Raw genomic sequence first — 20,216 nt, forward strand, 5'->3', positions numbered from 1 at the left:
TTGCAAAGGAACCATGAAGGACAGTAGACAATTTGGATAGTTACCATAATGTCTACCTTTATCTTCACTTCCAGATAATATGGCAAAATATGGGTAGTCTTTGTTCACATTCACCAGCTTAGAGCTCTTCAATAGACTGTGTGTACAGACTGCTAGGTGCTGAACAACTTCAGATTTTTTCAAGTCGACTAATATGTGGCGAAAGTTGAGTCGATGTGGATTAGTGGATGAAGTCACACATAAAAACATAGTAGAAAGTAATGCTTTGCAACAGTGAAATCTATATTCTTGACCTGAATACATATTGTAGTGTCTCACACAAAAGAAGCTACGGAGGCAAGGTAATTTAAGGTGGAACACAAACTACTGTCCACAATAGTCCACGTCAACTCCATAAAAAAAGCGGCATATCTCCGAAGCCTTTCCGTGTATAGCAGCTAAAGGTCGAATAACTTTAGACAATGAAATTCACCAGCAATTTGTTGATGTGTAGCCTCCTTATCTCTGTTACTGCAAGTGAAGTTGTTAAGAGACTGCCGCTGAGTGGATTTGGAAGTACATTTGTTGTATTCAGGACTGATTTACATATTCTGCATGTCACGGTAGAATGGGCTTCATCTTTAGTGAACTATTTCCACACACTTGATGAACTGCTGCTAGTTTGCTGCAATGACTGACTGGGCTCCTCACCTGTCTTCTAGGAGGGGTCCGTGTTGTTATTGTCACGTGATCAGCGACTAAAAATCAACTGGTTGACTAGTCGGTACCACCCCTACAGACTACTGACATCATTAATGCCAACCCGCTGCAGTGGAAAAAAACTCACCCCTTCATCTAATAATCCAGAATACCAGAGTGTGTGAACTTGTCTTTAAACTCTTTATTATGGGTCTAATTGGACCATATGTGTTAGAGTCAGTGGTCAAAGTCATAGATTACCCCTCCATCCACAAGGTTCTGACCGTCTATAACAACTTCATCCTATTTCTACGTCAGACAGACAGTTATAACTGTGATGGCTGCTTTTAAGCCATTGAGAACATCAAATACTACATGTAATGTCCTTACATGTAGTGTTTGATGGTCATATAGGGCAAACGTTCAAATAAACTTTGGCATAAAATGGGATTTGAATGAGCTGCTTTGTACCCAGTACACAATCATGCCCAACATGATTTAATTATTTAAACGTTTCAGGCACCAACATGACACCATACTTACCAGATCATCCTTAGAACTATATAATCCTTCAAACACACAGCACACAGGTTCACACTATGAGGACACAGTTGCCTGTGACAGTGACTGACAGCCCAGCAAAGTGACATCAAACACAGACACACTGAAAAGACAGCAGCAAAAACTTTGTGAAATGAACCCAAATGATGAAATGCAAATACAATGCAGTGGGTGAATTCGTAAATGTCAATACTATCATCCTTTGCTAGAATATGATCCAAAGGATTGCAAGTCCTGCCATTAATATGAGTTGCAATATTTGAAAGTGGATTTTCTGGCCTGGATTTCCCATCACAGTCTTCCATCTGCCTGGATATGTGATTTAGCCTTTGTGTAATTGGTTTACTGATTGAAACCTTATACATAGACAGGATATTAAAACGTTTTATGTACTTTATTTTTACATTTGTTATGTGGAATCCTCTGTGGACCGACACACATTATAAATAGAAACTAATGAATATATTTTAACAGCAGGGATTTGCTCCTCCTCTGCCTATTTGAAAAGCCTTAGCTATGGTCAACACAATACATAATCAAAACATCAGTCCTTACCAAAAAAGAACGTCAATGGTCATTCGATTGTAAAAAAAATAGTTTGAGAAACACAAATACAGTAACTGTTAAATTCATTTTCTAGTGTAAAAATATGTAAATATATGAGTTTTGAGTTAAGTTAAGGTTTGAAGAATAGTGTGCAAGTTTTTAAATTCTAGTGGCCTACATCCAACTACATGCCATGTCTTTTTTGTGTATCTCTTCATGTGGAGATGTGGTATTTTGCATTTCAAGACCTTGCGTTCATGACACAAAATTTTGTGAGCCCAGGCTGAAACTGATCGTGTACAGATCTTTTCTGATGGTATGGGCAGCTTGTATCAACGATGAACAAACACACCACCCCCTCCTCAAAGCCAACCAATTTTATCCACCAACCCTCCACCACCTTGCCAGTCCACCTTTGTTAGACACAGACTGCCATGGGCTCACCTGGATCTAGAGCTGCATATTTGATCATAAAGAAGAAGGAGAAAAATGCCAAATTTGAAAGTGTGATGTTTCAGACAGTATTGTAAATGTCGACCCTGTCTGCTGGCAGCAGATCCAGATGTGTGTTCAGGGTGGAGATCCAGCAGTGTGAAGCCAGCATTTTATTACACACGACTGTTTCCTCCCCCTCCACTGCTACTCCTCCATTTGGCAGGAGCAATGGGGAGAGGGAAACAGTTTGGATGAAAGGAATGCATCCCTGGCATACCTAATGGCTGGGTTATGGGGTAACGAGGTCAAACATCTGGTTATGCAACTGTAACCGAGCTTTTTTTTTTTTTTTTTTTTTTTTTTTCTCAGATTCAGACTACACCCTCCAGGGGAGCCCACAAATATGCTTCTCCCATCTACTTACAGTGAAACACTCCAGGCAGTGCAGGAAACAGGCTTGTGCGCTCACACACCCATACACACACACACACACACACTGCATGCACCTTACATGAGAAACACTTGGGAACAGCTCTGGGTTTAGCCATCACACAGGTAGATACCCTCTTACACTGCCTAGTGGTTACTGGAGAACGAGACAAGGAAATGGAATGGAGGTCATATGTCCTGTGGACCACACCAAGCATGTGGTGTGCAATATACACACACACTATCTTCCGGTCCAGTTCCCAAACATCCATGATCATTGTTGGCCACACAGATCACCAGTGATAATTAGGGTAATGATGCAGTTGGGTGGGCTTTAATTCTGCTCGATATCCAGCCCAACCAGACACTTTATGTCGTGTGTACTTGTCTTACCAGCAGTTAACACTACATTCCGTTATCTAGAACAATGGCTGTAGAATGGGAGATAACGTTACTAATGCTAATGTCATATTATTTTAGCCTGTTGCAGAGCAAAGAACCATCTAAAGTTAAGCTCAGGAAAGACTATCTGTAGTCGCATGTATATAGTATGGGCTTGAGTCCCAGGTATGTTTCTCCTATAAACACACAGTGGAACGCAGGAAGCAATGTGTAACAAATTTCATATTTGTTTAGAATTAGTTGAGAAACTAGGGTAATAAGCAACCTGCAGAGGCTAAAACTAAAAAAGACGCATCTTCTACATTACAGTAGAGATACGTGAAATCAAAGGTACTTGCAGACTGCCATGGTAAGGTTAGCTCATGCAGTGGCAACTTTTCCAACTAAACCTCTTATTCCCCCAATACTATGAATTATGAAATGCCATATTAATACTGAATCATCATTGACAAATGGAAACCCTGATAAGAAACTGACATTGCATTTCAGGTGTGGATGTCCTCTTGTTGGGTGTACAAATAAATCCATGTTTAAATGTTAAATGAATTAGTGTGCAGGGTAGCATGGATTCCATTTGGTAATTTAACATTGAAAAACAAGGATCATTTCTTACAAAAGAAGCAAAAGCATACACTTGCAATAAGTCCAATATTGTGATATCCTCTCTTAAAGCCTCTATTGTATTGTAGATTATACAGTGGTAGTGTCAAATCCATACTCAAACAGGATAAATACATTTAATTTAAATGGAATTGCTTCTGATTGTGGTGGCACCTCTAAATAAAGCATTATGGTTTAACAAGTACTTGCAGACTATAGGATGTTTAGGCAAAAACTGGTTCAACTAAATTTGACCATTCTAGAGTGTTCTAGAGAGTTCTACTAAATATAAAACAATGAATCTATCGAATATTTGTGTGAGTGCATTCCACCTTGACAGCACGTCATTAGAATTGGTAATTTATCACCATTGCTTAAATAAACATAATAAATCAAACAAACTGCATTGCATCTGCAATGAATGGCAATGACTGGTTACTTGTGTTCTACACAAAGTCATTATGATTTGCATAAGCCAGCAAAGACACGGAGCAAACAAGCAGAATACCAAAATAAGCACACGTACCCATTCCCTTGGTGTGATTTAAGTCTCCTCTCACTATTTTGCAGGAGCGCCCATCTCCGTTACAAACACCACAGCGGTCCTCCTTGGCTGAAGAGCCGATGATGCCATCACAGCCGATTTTCTGTCCAAAACAAATCAGTAAAAAACAGCTATAAAATGGAAGGCTGATGAGGTGCCAGGTCAGCGCATTCTGACATTAAAGTGAGTGTTTGTGTTTCTTTTTGTGATTACGGCCATCTGTTTTAAGACATGGATTCAAACACGGGTTTGTGTACAAGTGTAATTCAATTAGAAAAGAAAAAAAGTTGCATAAGAGGTAAAAGCTTGTCCTTGTGTTACATGTAGTTCAGGCACCCATCAGAAGGTGGAGTTAACACGTAAGGAAATGGATGTAGCAGCCTCTACTTTCACATAGAAGCTGACCTACTTCTGAAAGTATATAATAAGTGACTTTCTGATACCTTCACTCATGAACAGGTCAGGTTTTCTGATAACAATAGGCTATAAATGAGCCATGAAGTCATTCATAATGAGTTGTTCAATGGCTGGAAACTATTTCTGGCCCCTGAGACTGTGAGTTTACACGTACCCTCCCAGTAGTTCAAAGAGTAGCTTGCTGCAAACAGGGCATGTGCACACAGCCCCAGAGTCACTGAGCCTTAAACATTTCTATTCTGCTTTCTATTCTATAACGCTCTGCAATCTGCGCCTTTTCAGGAACACATTTCAATCGCAAAAGCGTGAAGGAAAGAAAGTAAACATGATTTCACAGCCACACTAGTCTCCCGTTCAAAGATGAGACAAGTCAAAACATAAGCTTCCTGTACAGTACCTGTAGTTTATATGTGGGTAACCCAGTACAGTTTTTTTTTTATTATAAACTTATTATAAACTAAAAAGAAAGAATCGAAATACAGTTACTCTGTGACACTCTGTGTGTTTCATATGCAAATTGTCAAGTGTAACAGCGAAGCACAGCTCAGACTGATCCTGATCACAATATATGTTCAATGTTGCAGTGCAACAGCGCAACAATGCAACAATGGAACAATGGGCAGAGAGAAACACCTACGCTGTAGATATCACAACCACACCTTCCACTAAAGATAAGGTGAGCTTTAGTCTTTTGATTTGGAAAAAATGCCTCTGAGATCTACACATCCAATGTTTTGATTAAACTAGATACAGACCTGGCTAAGATCTTCTGGCATGCCATTTGAAGACCCCAACTGAAAAGGTGCTAAACCATGCTAAAAACTTCAGTTAAGGATAAAGTCAACCAATCACCTATGGAACAGTTTGTATTCCACACAACTACATGAGGTAATTATTCTATTACAATAAAATGCAAAATGAGTTTAGACATCTCACATGATTACAACATAACTCATTTGGAGGAAGCACAATTTTACAACTCCTTACCTGCTGACAGTATGGTTAGAGCAGAAGAGTACAACCCACGTTTTAGCTGCTTTCTTAACATACTGTTGGGCTTTGACAGTCATCTTGGACTCCTGGTTTATCTTAGAGAGGACTAAATAAAATAACCTTCACCCTGAGCTGCAACAAGTTTTGAGACATCCAACAGAGACCAATAGGTTGGTCCAGAAGGCAGAGGTTAGGGTCAGATGTTGAGGCAGAGATCAGTGTGTCATTAGCAAACCTTTCTACCGAGGTCCCTACGTACAGATACAGCCATGGCGATTAAGATGATCCTTGAGGGGCACCATGTGTCAGGACTGTACATGTGATTGGGAGTCTAAATCAGCTACTTGCTTGTGGCCCAGATTCCCGAGGCTCACAACACGAGGAATTTAAACTTCAAGCCAGATAAATACACACAGACACACAAGGGCCAAGAGAAAGCAACGCATGAGGCACAGGTTGCTGAATCAAAGGGCCATATGGGGCCTCTCTTCATCTCAGTCCGATTTCCAGGGTACTCCTTCAGCCAGGCCCAGTCTATTTTCATAGCTCCACTGAATATATTCCTCTCCCCTTTTCCTGTCTGCTTCCTCTCTTTCTTTTTGTTCAGCTTGCAAGTGTTTTCATAGCATGCCTAAGTCTCACATGCCAGGCTTCAAAAAACATCCATGCCTCCTCCTCCTCCTCCTCCTCCTCCTCCTCCTCCTGCCTCTGTAGCCTCAGTATCTGCCTCTTTCTTTTGTCTGCAGTTGATTCTCAATCTTCCGCCTTCTCCACGGCTTCAGTGTCTCAGATGAAAGATAAAAATCAGGTTGAAATGTTCTGGCAAAGTCAAACAAATACAAGACATGAATGCTCATAGCGAACAAAGGCTGAGGTGAACAAACCAAAGCCAAGACTCCTGTCTAGATGTGCATCTTAACATTATCCTAATCCTCAATTCCAACCTGTATCCAAACCCTCAGAAACCCCAGAAATTAGGCTGCTTAGTTCAGAAATGATATTTCTGTGTGAGATATTAATGATCACTTTCGTTACATTCCACAAGAGACTCCTCCAGCAATGTTGCGGAGAGTGTCAATGAGCCACAGTCCTTCTGGGTGTCGTCTACATCAGCTGACAAGAGATCAGATCTAAGAGGGCTGGACTCATTCAGTATCATTTCATGCACTTGAAACAAAGTCACTGTAAAACTCTCTGCAGTAAAATATACACATGAATTGCATGGTGGGTTTGTTTCTGTATGTATATGACAGTAATGCAACAGTCCAAGCTGTGCATCAGAGAGCCATACATGTGATGATGACACCGGTTACTGATGATACAATAGTTCTATCTGATTTTTTTCAGTAAAATGCCAATTTAAGCTCTCACATATTATTCTATACAACGATCAGCCACAACATTAAAACCACTGATAGTAAATAACATTAACCATCTTGTTCTGCTGGGAAACTTTTGGACCTGGAATTCATGTGGATGTTACTTAGACGTATACCACCCACCTAGACCAGACCAGACACCCCCACCCCATAGCAATGACACTCCTTGATGGCAGCAGCCATCCCCAGCAGGATGCAGCCTGACACAGACACACACACAAAAACAGTTTAGGAACAGCTAAAAAAAAAAAGGAAAAACAGGACAAGGCGTTGACCTGGCCTCCAAATTCACTAGATCCCAAACTGATCAAGTATCTGTGGGATGATCCACAGAGGCCCCTCCCCTCAACCCATAGGACCCAAAGGCACCCTCTAACAACATTCTGCTGCCAGACACCACAGGACACCCTCAGAAGGCCCATGTCCATTCACAACTGTTTTGGAGGCACAAGGGAGACCTACAGTACATTCTATTAGTCTAATCCTTCTTAAAGACAACCACTGAGTGAGACAGATAGATATCCTCATCATTGCAAATATTTCTTCTTTTTCTTAACAATTTCATTAGCAAATTTTAGCAGAATTCAAATTTTTAAAATACTTCTGTTGCATTCACGTTTGAAATACAATGTGTGCACACCACTTATAAACATACAAAAGGTTATGTGCAGTCCAGGGTTTCCTTCTACAACAGTGGTTGGAAGTTTTAGGAAATTAATGTCAGTACTGCACGGTGCATTGGCAATGCTGTACGGTGACGCCTATAAAGCAACTCAGCTGAGAACTGATCTAAAAACAAACAAATATGTAATTTATTCTTCAGCTGCACTCATTCTTAGTGTTCCTGCATAGTTAATGGCACATGCGTCATTGCAGAGATGTAAGAAGTAAGTATTCTGCGAGCACATGTGCGTCATAATTGCATCCATATTTGACTTTCTGGGCTAGTTTCTCCCTCTCACACACACACATTCTCCTTCTCCTTCTCTCTCTGCCTTGGCCAGAAGGAAGGGGAATTCCTACCAAATGCACTAGCATCAAACATTTGCAAATAAACACAAAAGACTGACTGTAGTCGGGACACAGGATCCAAATAAACTCCTCAACCCTCCCCAGGGAAGGAGGCTATGGATCCACTCCACCACTGTTATAACAGAAAATGAATGAGGCACTTATCGATGCTTTTAGGGAAACTCTCCTTTCACAGTTCTGCACTGGGATGCAGATTTATTTATTTTCTTTTTTTCCCCATTTTTTTCCCCCTTCCCACCTTATTGGCTGCTGAAAACACATTGGAATTTACAATGTTTATAGTCCTATCTCTCGACCCACCAGCTTGCCTTGCAGCCAAGGCACTGCAAGCTGGCTGCAGTACAATGACTACTGAAATCCATACCACATCAGTGTAGTATCTACAGTATCAGTAATAGCACCTTGTATAGCACCACAATTCACAGTAACAGTCAGTAAGAACCAATATACTGTCATATGGCACAAAACCTTGCACTGCTCTATGTGAATACATTGCCCTCATCTCTGATGTGTCTTGTAAGCTGAACAATTGTCAGGTTACAATCAGCAGGAGGTTTAGGCACAGTTTTAGTGCTATACATGAGTGTGTTTTGATCCGCTCAGAAGAGGAGGAAGGCGGCAAGTCAGTGATACCTGTTGCCCCGTTTGACCCTTTAGGGAGGCTGCATGAGTAGGTGAAAGCCTCTTTAGCTGCCCATCATTCAGCTGCAGGACCGTCAAGGCTTACGCTGCTTGAGCTGTTTCAAGACAAAGAGGTTCCTATGCTTGACCTGAGCGATGCACAGCGCTGGCCCATTGTACCCTACATCGCAATGACCTTATTAGCCATAAGCTCAGTTCATTGCCAGAGGATTACAGCTGAGTGAACCTAAGAAGAAGGATAAGTTGGTAGGTTTACTGAAGCTAGAAGCTAGCTGTCTTTGGTCCTATTTGATAAGAGTGGGCAAAAAGGAAGTCTGATTGCGTTTGATGTGTACCATTTCACTCCATGATTTTGGTGGTGCATGCTCGTGTACCTGACACCTCCCGTTAACACACAGGTCGGCCTCATATGGCCCACAGGGAGTCCCATCCATCACTCTGTCAGCCATCAGGACTGGGACATCGCGGCCCACTGGGCTGCAGAACAACACACATGGCTTCTCTGTTGATACACACGGGGACACGCACACACAGAGGGACACAAAATCCATTTGTTAGTATGACAGAAAAAAATGAAATGCTTTAAACATGTTTTAATCCAATTCATAAATATTTATGACTAATATACAAACAGATTACAGCGGAAAAATGACAATGAATGAAAACAGATGAGAAGAATTATAGCCATATTCCTAAATGTGGAGTGCAGTGATCGGGTATTGTTCAGTAGTGATGAGTAAAATGTGTTTTCTATTAGGCTCGCTCATTACCGGCTGTGGCAGCTGATTCTGGTTGAGTTATGATGCAGAAAATAAAATGAAGGCAGCTCTTCCCTGGAAAAATGGGAGCATTTATCACGCAAGTAAACATCATTTATTTAATTCCTGAACTGATTTCTATATTTAGATTTTCACAATAAAACAATGAACTTAGGTCACAGGTATGGTGACCATCTTCTCTTGGGACTAATGGGTTTAAAAGCATCATGAAACCTCTCAGGGTTAAGAAGTTATATACGAAGTATTTTTAATTAAGAAGTTAGGAATATGACTAATATTGGAACTAAACAACAACAAGACCACTATAGTAGATACATCCCTGTGGGACCGTAGTTTGCTCACAATAACCATTAAGAGTGAAAGGCATCTGGAATATGGCCAACGTTTCTGATCTGTAACCTGCTTTATAGATTCAGTTCTTTAACCATCTGAAGTAAGTACACTTCACCTCAATAACACAGCTCAAACAGCCCAAACTACAAAACATCAAGCCAATAATATGCTTGATTAGTAACTAGCATCATCTGGGTTAGCTCAATGTATCTGTCTCAGTCTTCAATGTATAAATATGATTAACCCTGAAGCACATAATTCTCAGTGCATGTAGATACACATCAAAAATACCTATATACTATAATAATATGTATTAAACCTTATAAAATCTACTTCTTAATTATAATTTTGGACATTATGCTATTTTTTTGCTTGATTTTGACTGAATGTCTCTACAAGCAATTGTTTTAAGCATCACCCAAGTCTTTGATGACTAAGACAAAGTCTACGCTATGATTGAACCTTGGGGGCTGGCAAGTACTACTTGTACAAACTTTATGGATTCTATGAACCCCTATAGTGTATTTTTGAAAATCTGCTAATTTAGTAAAGTATTTAATTTTGTCTCATTCTAAGTTGTATCCATTCCAGAATAAAAGCCAACATCAAATGAATAAAAGTTGTCATCTATTATTCACTATCCTGGAAAAATGATGTTAAATTGATTCCAAAGACACCAGTGGAAGGGAGGGAGGAATGAAGGATGAGGCGTAAAATTTTGTCTGCCTTCACAGGAACACGTTCACATACTGTTTAAATAAAAACAAAAGGACTGCCAGGATTGCCAATATAATGGATACATAAAATGAAGCAGGCTAATGAAGAAGACTGGAGGAATAATGGCAGCTTTTCATTTACTTAAGCTCCCATAATCAATCAAAAGCAGCACAGCTTGTTAGTTCTCTTCTTTTACATCTGTAATAGATATGCTGACTGAAGGACAGAACATGGTGAAAACTTCTTGAGTCGGCTGTGCAGGCTGTGAAAGAGAATAAAGGACCGTCTGTCTGGATCCATATCAGTCCACTTTAAGAAGATATTTGAAAGATCACAGGGAGTAAAGGACACACACACATGCAAACACAGTTGGGAAATTGAAAGCTAGGACATTGCCAAGCTCATGGATGCATTAAATTATATCAATTGGAGCAATGATTATGGGATATATATTTCTTGCATGAAGAAAATCTTCCATCTGCTGAGTAAAAATGACACCATAAATTGTTGAAAACAATAAATATGTTCTTTTTTGTGAATAGAGTTCAGGCAGGCCACGGGCACCAGCTTAGCTCACAAGCCAAGCTCATCAGCTGCTGTTTTATCTATAAGCCAACCCATATCAACTCATATCATTATAGGCGCATTATATTTAAGTTAGCCTGCCTTTCCTTGCTGTATCTCAGCAAGCCGCTTTGCAACCCACCTCCACCCCAGCTCCTGCGCCATAAAATCAGCAAACTTACTCAGAAATTACACTGCCTTGTTGGCAAAATGAGGTAAATACTTAATCTCAGTACTACATGATGACTATATTGTTCCATTATTTGCCCTCATGTCGATTTTAACTTAGCTAAATACACACCCTAGATTTTTCTATTTACATTCTCATAATAAAACAATGAACCTTTTTAGGTCACAGGTATGATGACTATCTTCTCTGATGACTAATGGGTTTAAAGCCACCATGATACCTCTCAGGGAGTTAAGAATATGACTAATATTGGAAATAAAACCCACAAGACCACTGCAGTAGATACATCCCTGTGGGGCTGTGGTTTGCTCACAATAACCATTAAGAGTGAAAAGAATCTGGAATATGGCCAACGTTTCTGATCTGTAACCTGTAAGTAAATTTCACCTAAATAACACAGCTCAGAAATTACACTGGGTTGTTGGCAAAATCAGGTAAATACTTAATTTCAGTACTACATGATGACTATATTGTTCCATTATTTGCCCTTATGTCGATTTTAACTTATAAATACACAGATTTGTCACAATCAGTTTTATGAACCTCAGTTTATTTAGTTGCATTATGTCTGTCTGTCAGTTATTACAACATACATGATACCAGGACCATGAGCCAGGAAGGAGTCTTTTGCTTCAGCCCAATTTAAATTTTAAGGTTGGGGGTCTTAAGGTCCTAGGAATTTCTTGAATAGGGGTTTTCAAAAGATATGTTAAGAAACTTCGAAATTCTACATTCCATCAACATGGTTATATTCTAAATCATATTCTAGACACCAGTTTGTACATATGAGCACATTAGAACTGAGAATAGAACTATTTTCCTTCTGAAAAATTATGTTGTGATGATACGTTATTTGGCTCTACACACTCTCTTTCGTGACTGAATGACAACTGCCTTGTGTATTAACTTTAATAGACTGTGTTTGCTTATGAATTCACCTTTCATTTGTAGGAAGAACGTGTTATTGCTTTTCTCAGAGTTACACGCCCTGCTTAAACCTGGAACAAATGTGGAAATGTATGTCTCACTATGAGACATGTTTAAACAGGAGGCACAGTATGGGAAGCAGGTTAGCGGAGCAGCAACGGCATCGCCTGTGCTGCATCGCTAATTGTGCCTACACCAGATGTGTTCTGGCATAGTATTCAACTGTGGGCCACTCACATTTTAGCAGCACTCAGAGCCCAATACACAATCACTGTAATGTAATTACTAAGCACAACTTATACGTACATACACGTATGTGTTTTGGCTTGCGTTTAGGGGCATACAGCACGTCTCCTTCTCTTTGCCTCAGGAGTCAGGATGCTAATACCAGCGTTCCGACACGGCGGGGTTAAGGCGTCACATTACACTCATCTTTGTACTATCGTAGATCATGTTTTAAACATTTGTAAATGTGACTTCACCTTTGAGACTGTGCCTCCTAAACTCTGTAATGGACTCCCACTGGGATCCAGATTTGTTGTCATTTCTGTATTGTTTTGTGTAGTACTTTTTTATGACTTCCCATTCATCATGCTGACAAAGAAGGTACATTTGCTTAGTTAGGAGGGCAGTGTGTGTTTGTGCCTCACGCCTCACCATCATTAATAATAGCAGTCAGCATGGTGCCCTTCTTCTTGCTGGAATGTCGGTCATAGGACAGGCACTGCAGGTCTCTGAAGCTGGGTGACCCCTTAGGGCATGGAGTACCTTCACAGGCCTTGTGCTCCACGCTGGTCTTTGGGCAGTGTCGACCACCTGGGCCAGGCCTGCGTATGCACCACGCAAGCAAACGCGCATGCATGCATACACACAGACACACACAAAGACACAGCATGAAGACTTGGTTAAGGGAACAAACTCAGTGTTTTTTATGTCTGTGAGTGTAAATGAATCACTTTTCTGAGCAGGTCTGATCATATACTGCAAACAGGTCATGGTTCAACTGCACAGATTCTTTACCTTACAATACACTCTTAAGACATAAATCATACTCATGTTGTTTAAACTCTTAGTTACATGTAAGAACAACATAATGTGGGAAATATCTGTCTCTAAGACACAAACACACACAGACACAGACAGACAGACAGACAGACAGACAGACAGGTGACCTACGGAGGGTTGTCACATTTCCTCTGTCTGAACTGGACTCCAGTGCCACAGGTCCTGCTGCACATGCTCCACTGGCTCCATGGACTCCAGTCGCCGTCAACATGCTGAGGGATGGGAGTCTTACTGACGCACTCGCCTGCCCTGCACCACTGACACACACACAGACGCACACAAATGAAATGAAATTCACACTCATCATTTAGGCAAGATAGCAGATGTCATCTATGCACTGCCAGGGGTTAAGATCTGAACATCCATGAATGGAAGCACATTGTGTGAGTGAGGCAGATCTACCTTGTCCGCTCCACACTCGGTTCCATCCAGAGGAGGATCCAGTTTTGTCTTGCAGGATGCATCTCCCTCTACTAAACACCACAGGCCAGCACACATAAGGTGCTGATGCAGCCACAGAGACACAGAGAAGACACCATATATTATCACATAAACACTGGCATTTATAAGGTCAGTTCAGCATTAGATCAGCTACTCCCTTCAACAATATAACAGTGTAACAGTGTAACACTCACCACTTTTCCCTTTTAAGTCAATAAAACATTCAAATGTACTAATTAATTCCAAACCACTTCTTCTTTGTTGTCTTTTTATAAACTCACAACCAGAACATTAATTGCCTACAAAGAAAGGAAACAATTAGGCTGTCTGAGCCTTTTAAAGTACACCCGTGCTCCAACACCATGATAAAATGATATAATTTACTTATTAAATAAGGGGAAAATGAAAAATGCCCTGCCTCCGATACAATCCTGTCAAATAAAAACCTTATTTTCTCTGCAGAAAAAATAAATAAACAATGGCATGTCAGGTATTGCATGGGTTAAACCCAGAGAAACCGGACTAAAATACAGGTCTGCAGGTCGGCAACAAAAATGGACAGAAGCTCTTCTTTTAAGTCTACACATTACTTACAAGTTTCCAAATCAAATGACAGGCCTGAAGCTCATAATCCTCTAGTTTCCTTTGCTGAGGTTGTGCATTACACCACTACCAGGTGGACTCACACTGAAGCAACCTACTTAATATCAGCTTTTAGTTGCAACAGTCCTCCTGCTGGAATCTCAACTATTTTAATAACTAAAAACTGAGAAAGGCATAACATGCAAAGATGAATGGGTTACCTCAACCCTTCATGCCTTGACTGGCTACTACTGTTTACATGCTGCTACAGTTTGCAGCAACATACATGCTGCACGTAAATCTAATTTTACAACGACTTTTAGCCTGCACTGAGTGTGTTTAGTCTAGTTTACTCTAGGAGCCTTGCTGTCAGAAAGCTTTCACATGTGATCGTCTCCAGTCTTGAGCGTGGTAGTTGGAGTGTAAGTTCCCTCCCTTAACACATTACTCCTGTCCGACCATAGATACAGGACTTTAGGCTTCTGAATTGCCAGAATTCTTGCTCTTCTACCACAGCAAGCCTTAATCAAAAAAGCTGATTGAGCATTACGTGTAGATGTGTGTATACATACAGAATGCATGTACATAGCTATATCAACCACAAAGAGCAGACCAAAATGAACTGTGATCTGGTCTTTCATCTGGATTTATCATTGCGGGTGACAACACAAAGGACTTTTACACTGCTTCCCTCTTTAAATTGTCAGCTATAATTACTTGAGCTTGACCGCCTCCTATAGAGCGCTTATTCCTCTTCCGGTCATCTTTGACGTAATTCATTCAAAGTGAGTTGAGAAACAAATGCATGCTGTAGTTCTCTAGTTGTCTTTTCATCCTTTCTCACTTCTTGTATCCTCAGTCTTTCCCCTGTGTTGTTGTTGTTGTTGTTGCGTGGTGATATGGAGTGTCATGAGTGAAAAATGTGCAAGGGAGAGGACATTTATGAATGGTAAAATGAATGTAAGGGTGTATAACCGGTCTTAAACATGATAATTAGAACAAGCCCACATGAGTTTTTAAAGAGGGGAAAAGTCAAAATCCAATAAAAGCATCTGGAATGATTTGAAGTGGAAGGTAGAACAACAAAACTTCTTAAGCAACTGCTAAAGAAAAAACAAACAAGCAAAACTTCTGTCCATTGCTTTTTCCAAGACTGGCAATATCCATGACCAGTGTGATCAACAGGCATCAAAATAAATAAATAAATAAATAAATGACATGCAAAATAATACAAAATAAAGTAATACAGTCTCAATAGCTGCAATGATATGATATAAAACCCATATACGTTAATTTAAATACAGTTATTTTTAACTTTTGCGTGTCAGTTTATTGTCTTGTGTGCGACTGAGAGTGCAAGACCAGGCAAGTCAGGTCCACAGGATACTCTGGACAAAGGAGCTGACGACCCTTAAGTAGTAAACAAATGTAAACAAATGTAAACGTGTATTTAGACCACTAAAACACAAGTTCTGATTCAGGCACTTGTCAACATACACATTATCACAACAGACAACACTGGGCCACTAAGAATAAAGCAGTTACCCTCAGTGTTCATGCAAAGGTGGACCTTGTAGACCACATTTGACCTTGATTTGACCTGAGCATGTTGCCTTGATCTTTGCTGATTGGCTGGACGAAAACCACATGCTACTAAACCTCACTGAGAGGCACCGTGACACAAAGTTACCAAATATGGTTCCTTGCCTTATAAAGTGTTAAGACTGGTGGTGTGCAACATCATCAGGATATCACACGTGACAGCAGTGAAGAACACTTCATCAGTAAAGTAAAGAGGAGAGACTGAAAGTGCAAGCTTCAGCTGTCTGATCTCTGGTAACAAATGGATCCTCATTTTAGAATAAGAAACAGTGTTTGGTGTTACTGGAAGGTTTTCTGACTACAGTTCAATCACAATCTTTCTCAAAGACGCTTTCTTGGAATTAGTCTTTGAAGCACAGTTCCCGGTTCACGTGTCTCAGTGGCCAGACAAGCACAGAAAAATCGCCCTTGTTGAGCCTTCTACACACATCTACTGAGACGTCTTCTCTACGTTCTGTGCCGCAGTGATTCCAGTGAAACTAACTGTTGATCCAGCTGCTCAGAGTGAAACCCAACACAGCTGACTAGTAGTAAGCTCCATTTAGACTGGTTGTGTTACTATAAACCAAGCTTACCTCTACTCTTACATGACTGAAAATCTACACTGACCTCTGGATTAAGGGGAGCTACGATGAATATGTTATGAAAGCACACACACACACACAATATGCCACATATTTCATACTGGAACAATGGATTGTGTCGTACCTCCATGTCATTGCAGAAAGTAGCATTGGTACCAAAAAGGATCTGACACTGTTCATCCACACTGTAGTGCATGCCTGGCAGCTTAGGAGGCAGCCGGACCTGGTACCGGCTCCTGGGGTCCGTGTGCAGAAGGCAGGCGCTGGCTTTGGTTCTGTTCAAAGGAGAGAGAAAGAAAAAAAAAGGAGGATTCACAGTGTGTAGTTGCCAGTGCACTCCTTTATTTCTGGGAGTCTTCTTTTATTTGTTAAATCTGAATCCAAAACAGACTTGGCCTTTAGAGCAGGGATATCTTGTTGGCTAATGTTAGCTGTTATTCTGACAGCAGATGTATATGAGCATTGACAGCTACATCAAATAATAACCAGTATGCAAAAAAAAATGCATTTAAGAAAATTCAGCTATAGTCTGAATGAGCTGAACTGTGCCTCTAAACACATTTGTGGCTGCCCAGAAGTCAAGTCTTAGAGTATACACTGCATCAGACACTGAAACAAAGCTGTGCTTGTGGGCAGAGAGAGCAAAACAAGAGAAAACAAGTGGAAAAAGTAACGCATTCATTGTAAAACTGCTAAAAGGATCCTTTATGGTGCACCCTAACAATACTAGCAGCAGCCAAGTCACGAATGTTGCTCAGTTTGTTAGTTGTGACAAAGACAGTGAGGATAATCCAAACAGGAAAGCAGAGAGAGAGACCAGTTTACAGCATTTGAGCAAGTAAAATAAATAAATGCAGATAAAAGTAAAACATAGCAATGAACTAGTTGTTCTTTGACTTCAGTGACACCATAGGAAAAATATAACCCCTATGATGAAGAACAGTCCCTTCCATTGAGTCTGTTATTACTGCTAGTGGTTTTCACTGTGTTCACTACAACACAGCATCATAAATTATTAACAACTCATATGTTTAAACTTAAAATGTAGTAGATTATAATGTACAAAGAGTCCCCATTGATGGTTTAATTGACTGACTGGCATAAAAGGGAAGCGCATTAGAATACAACAGAAAGTGAATTTCACTTTCTGTTGTAATGTGTTTTCATTTTGTGCACAGGTCAAGTACTTGAGTGACTCTGTACTTATTTATCTTCCAACTCCAGTTGGACTGCAGATTAGTGACTGCCATGTATGATATACATGGCAGTCACTAATCTCCTCTATAGCAGCTTCCTTAATTTTGAATTCTCAATTTCCTCAGAAAGTAAGAATAATGGTTGTCAAATGACTGGGATTGCTAATAAATCCGCTCTTGAGAGAAAGCATCAATATTCCTTTAAACAAACTTTGGTAAGTGTGCAGCTAAAATAAAATGCAGGACAAAATGGTTTACTTGCAAATATCAAAGTGTCCTTGCTTCCTTAAAGTATTAATCTAAGCCCCTTTGGCTAAATGAGCAAAAGCTGGCTGGTGTCATTAGAAGACACTATGAAAAATGAATTAAGTCTGAGAAACCATCAACACAATTAAGTTCTGTGACAGAAGTGCAAAGTAGAACCATGCTGCTGTCTGCCTTCTGACAACTTTTTCAGACATCATTCATCACACACTCTCTGCGGGCCAAAACACCACCAAATCCATCATGAATGACAGGATTCATGTTTACATTTCATCTTTATTCTTCTGAAAGGACACACTTCTTGATGCATTGGCATGCACTGCTGCCAACACAAGGCAGTAATAGTGAGGAGCACAATGCTAGAAGTCATACAAGCCTTTAAGCTTCATGCTCCATTTGCTGGTTTGATTAAGTGTTCGCTCTCAACTCCTCTGAAGTAGACAAGAAAACTTAAAGCTAAATGATATTCAGAAAATGACCTACGAACAGTAAGCCACTGATGGAATGTAACTGAGAACATACACTGTATTAATTATTTATTATGTCCAGATGAAATGGTGAATAACTTAACTTTTACAATTTAGTATTTATTTTGTTATCCATGGTAACCTGTTCATGAATGAAATGTCAAATGTACTTGTCTTGTCTCTTCTCTCTCTCTTTCTGTTCTACCCGGCCAGCCGGGTCCCTCCATATAAGCTGGGTTCTGCTCAAGGTTTCTTCCTGTGAAAATGGAGTTTTTTCCTTGCCACCATCACCTCAGTGACATAGCAAAAGAATGTGCTTGCTCTGGGGATTTCAGGCTCTCGGTCCTGTGAATGTTTTGAGACAATTTGTATAGTTATTGACACTATATGAATCAGAATTGAAAGGAATTAAATCAAATGCCATGGAACAGAAGTGAACTGAATTGGATTCAAAGCCGACCTACTATGCTGTAGACTGTGAGGCATGGTCAGACAGTGAATTGTTAGGTGTGCTATTGTAGTGAGTAGGGGTTGAACGACTTTGGATTTTTTAAAGTCGAGTCCAGCAGTAAAGTCGACTAGTCGACTATTTGGTACAGCCCCTATTGGCGAGTAAGAACACTGACATTTACAGGTGCCTTTACATGCTGTCTAATATGCAGCGCCCGACCACCCTGTCAACTATTTAGCCCTCACTCTTAGGTTACCCGTGCACATTTCCACAGAAAGGTCTGCTAATAGGCCTCTGAATAAGCTAAGGTGCGAGGGGTCTGTTTGCAAGTTATGAAAGGAACTTTAGTAAAGCATGTGTGAATCCGTTGTTTAGCAGACTGCTGACAGCTACACTCAGACAGAGACAAAGAGTCAAAGAACCACAAGCACTCTGATGATTCAATCCAAAAACAGTGCCATTGTCATGAAATAATAAAACATAAAGTACTTCTGTTTGTTCTTTGGCCCTGAGAACTCAATACACATCAGACAAGTCCTCGGTTTGTTTGATGTCTGATGTTGTGTCTCAGAGGACTGCTGACAACATCACAGTCATGACATGTGGCATTATGAGATCAAATTTAACAAAAAAAAATAAAATAAAATAGTGTTACTGGAAAAAATGTCATTATGGAATAAACTGCATTCTGAATCACTGTCAATTATGAAATAAATATGGTCTTCTGAAATGAAAATACAAACATGTTAGTGTGATTCATTGATCCTTCATCTGACAGAGGATTGTGTTAAATGGAATCAGTGGCAGCAAACATAGCTAATTGTGCACTGATGAATCCTTGACGCTGTCCCTGGTGCTGAAGTAGCAGACACATTTGCAATTACATATTTGTTTTCTCTGGGTCCTGTCCTTCTGATATAATAATCACAAAATGATATACCATAAATACTCATTTAAGTATTATATTGCAGCCTATATACTCAATAAAGGAGTAGCACTGTCAGTGAAAACACAGTAAAAACACACAGGTGTCAGTTTTCCTATAAATATTCCTTGAATATGTCTATGAACATTCAGCAGTGTCCGTGCTGGTGAAAAATACAACCCTGAACAAGACGCCTCTGTAACAACACATATTAGAGCAGACATGATAATTATGTTTAATGTAACCTGGGAGGGGATGAACAACTGTGAGTGTGTGCGTTTTAAAAAAATAAGCAATATTAAAATGTTGATGTTGTGCCCGCATCCAATGAGAGAACAAGCTTACACATATTTTGTATTTGGAAATAGCCCTGCTTGTGGTGTAGTGTAATGAATTTATGTCTGTTTATTCATTAGTTTTATACACAGTGAGTGACCCTAAAATGACAACTTTAATAGGGTGAGAAGAAGC

The 20,216-nt window shown here is 40.1% G+C and overlaps 1 protein-coding gene across 1 annotated transcript in view; it reads right to left on the bottom strand.

The window, feature by feature from the left end:
• adamts17 (ADAM metallopeptidase with thrombospondin type 1 motif, 17) overlaps positions 1 to 20,216 on the bottom strand; it is a 92,977-nt gene that overhangs the window by 21,278 nt on the left and 51,483 nt on the right. The window contains exons 10-15 of the mRNA XM_084574984.1: positions 16,567 to 16,717; positions 13,636 to 13,737; positions 13,345 to 13,490; positions 12,826 to 12,995; positions 9,033 to 9,160; positions 4,178 to 4,298 (exon numbers count right to left, since the gene is read on the bottom strand). Of these exons, the coding sequence (XP_084431110.1) occupies positions 4,178 to 4,298; positions 9,033 to 9,160; positions 12,826 to 12,995; positions 13,345 to 13,490; positions 13,636 to 13,737; positions 16,567 to 16,717 (818 nt within the window). The remainder of the gene's footprint in view (positions 1 to 4,177; positions 4,299 to 9,032; positions 9,161 to 12,825; positions 12,996 to 13,344; positions 13,491 to 13,635; positions 13,738 to 16,566; positions 16,718 to 20,216) is intronic.

The sequence above is a fragment of the Chelon labrosus genome (genome assembly GCF_963514085.1).
Source record: "Chelon labrosus genome assembly, chromosome: 3".
NCBI classification, from domain to species: domain Eukaryota; kingdom Metazoa; phylum Chordata; class Actinopteri; order Mugiliformes; family Mugilidae; genus Chelon; species Chelon labrosus.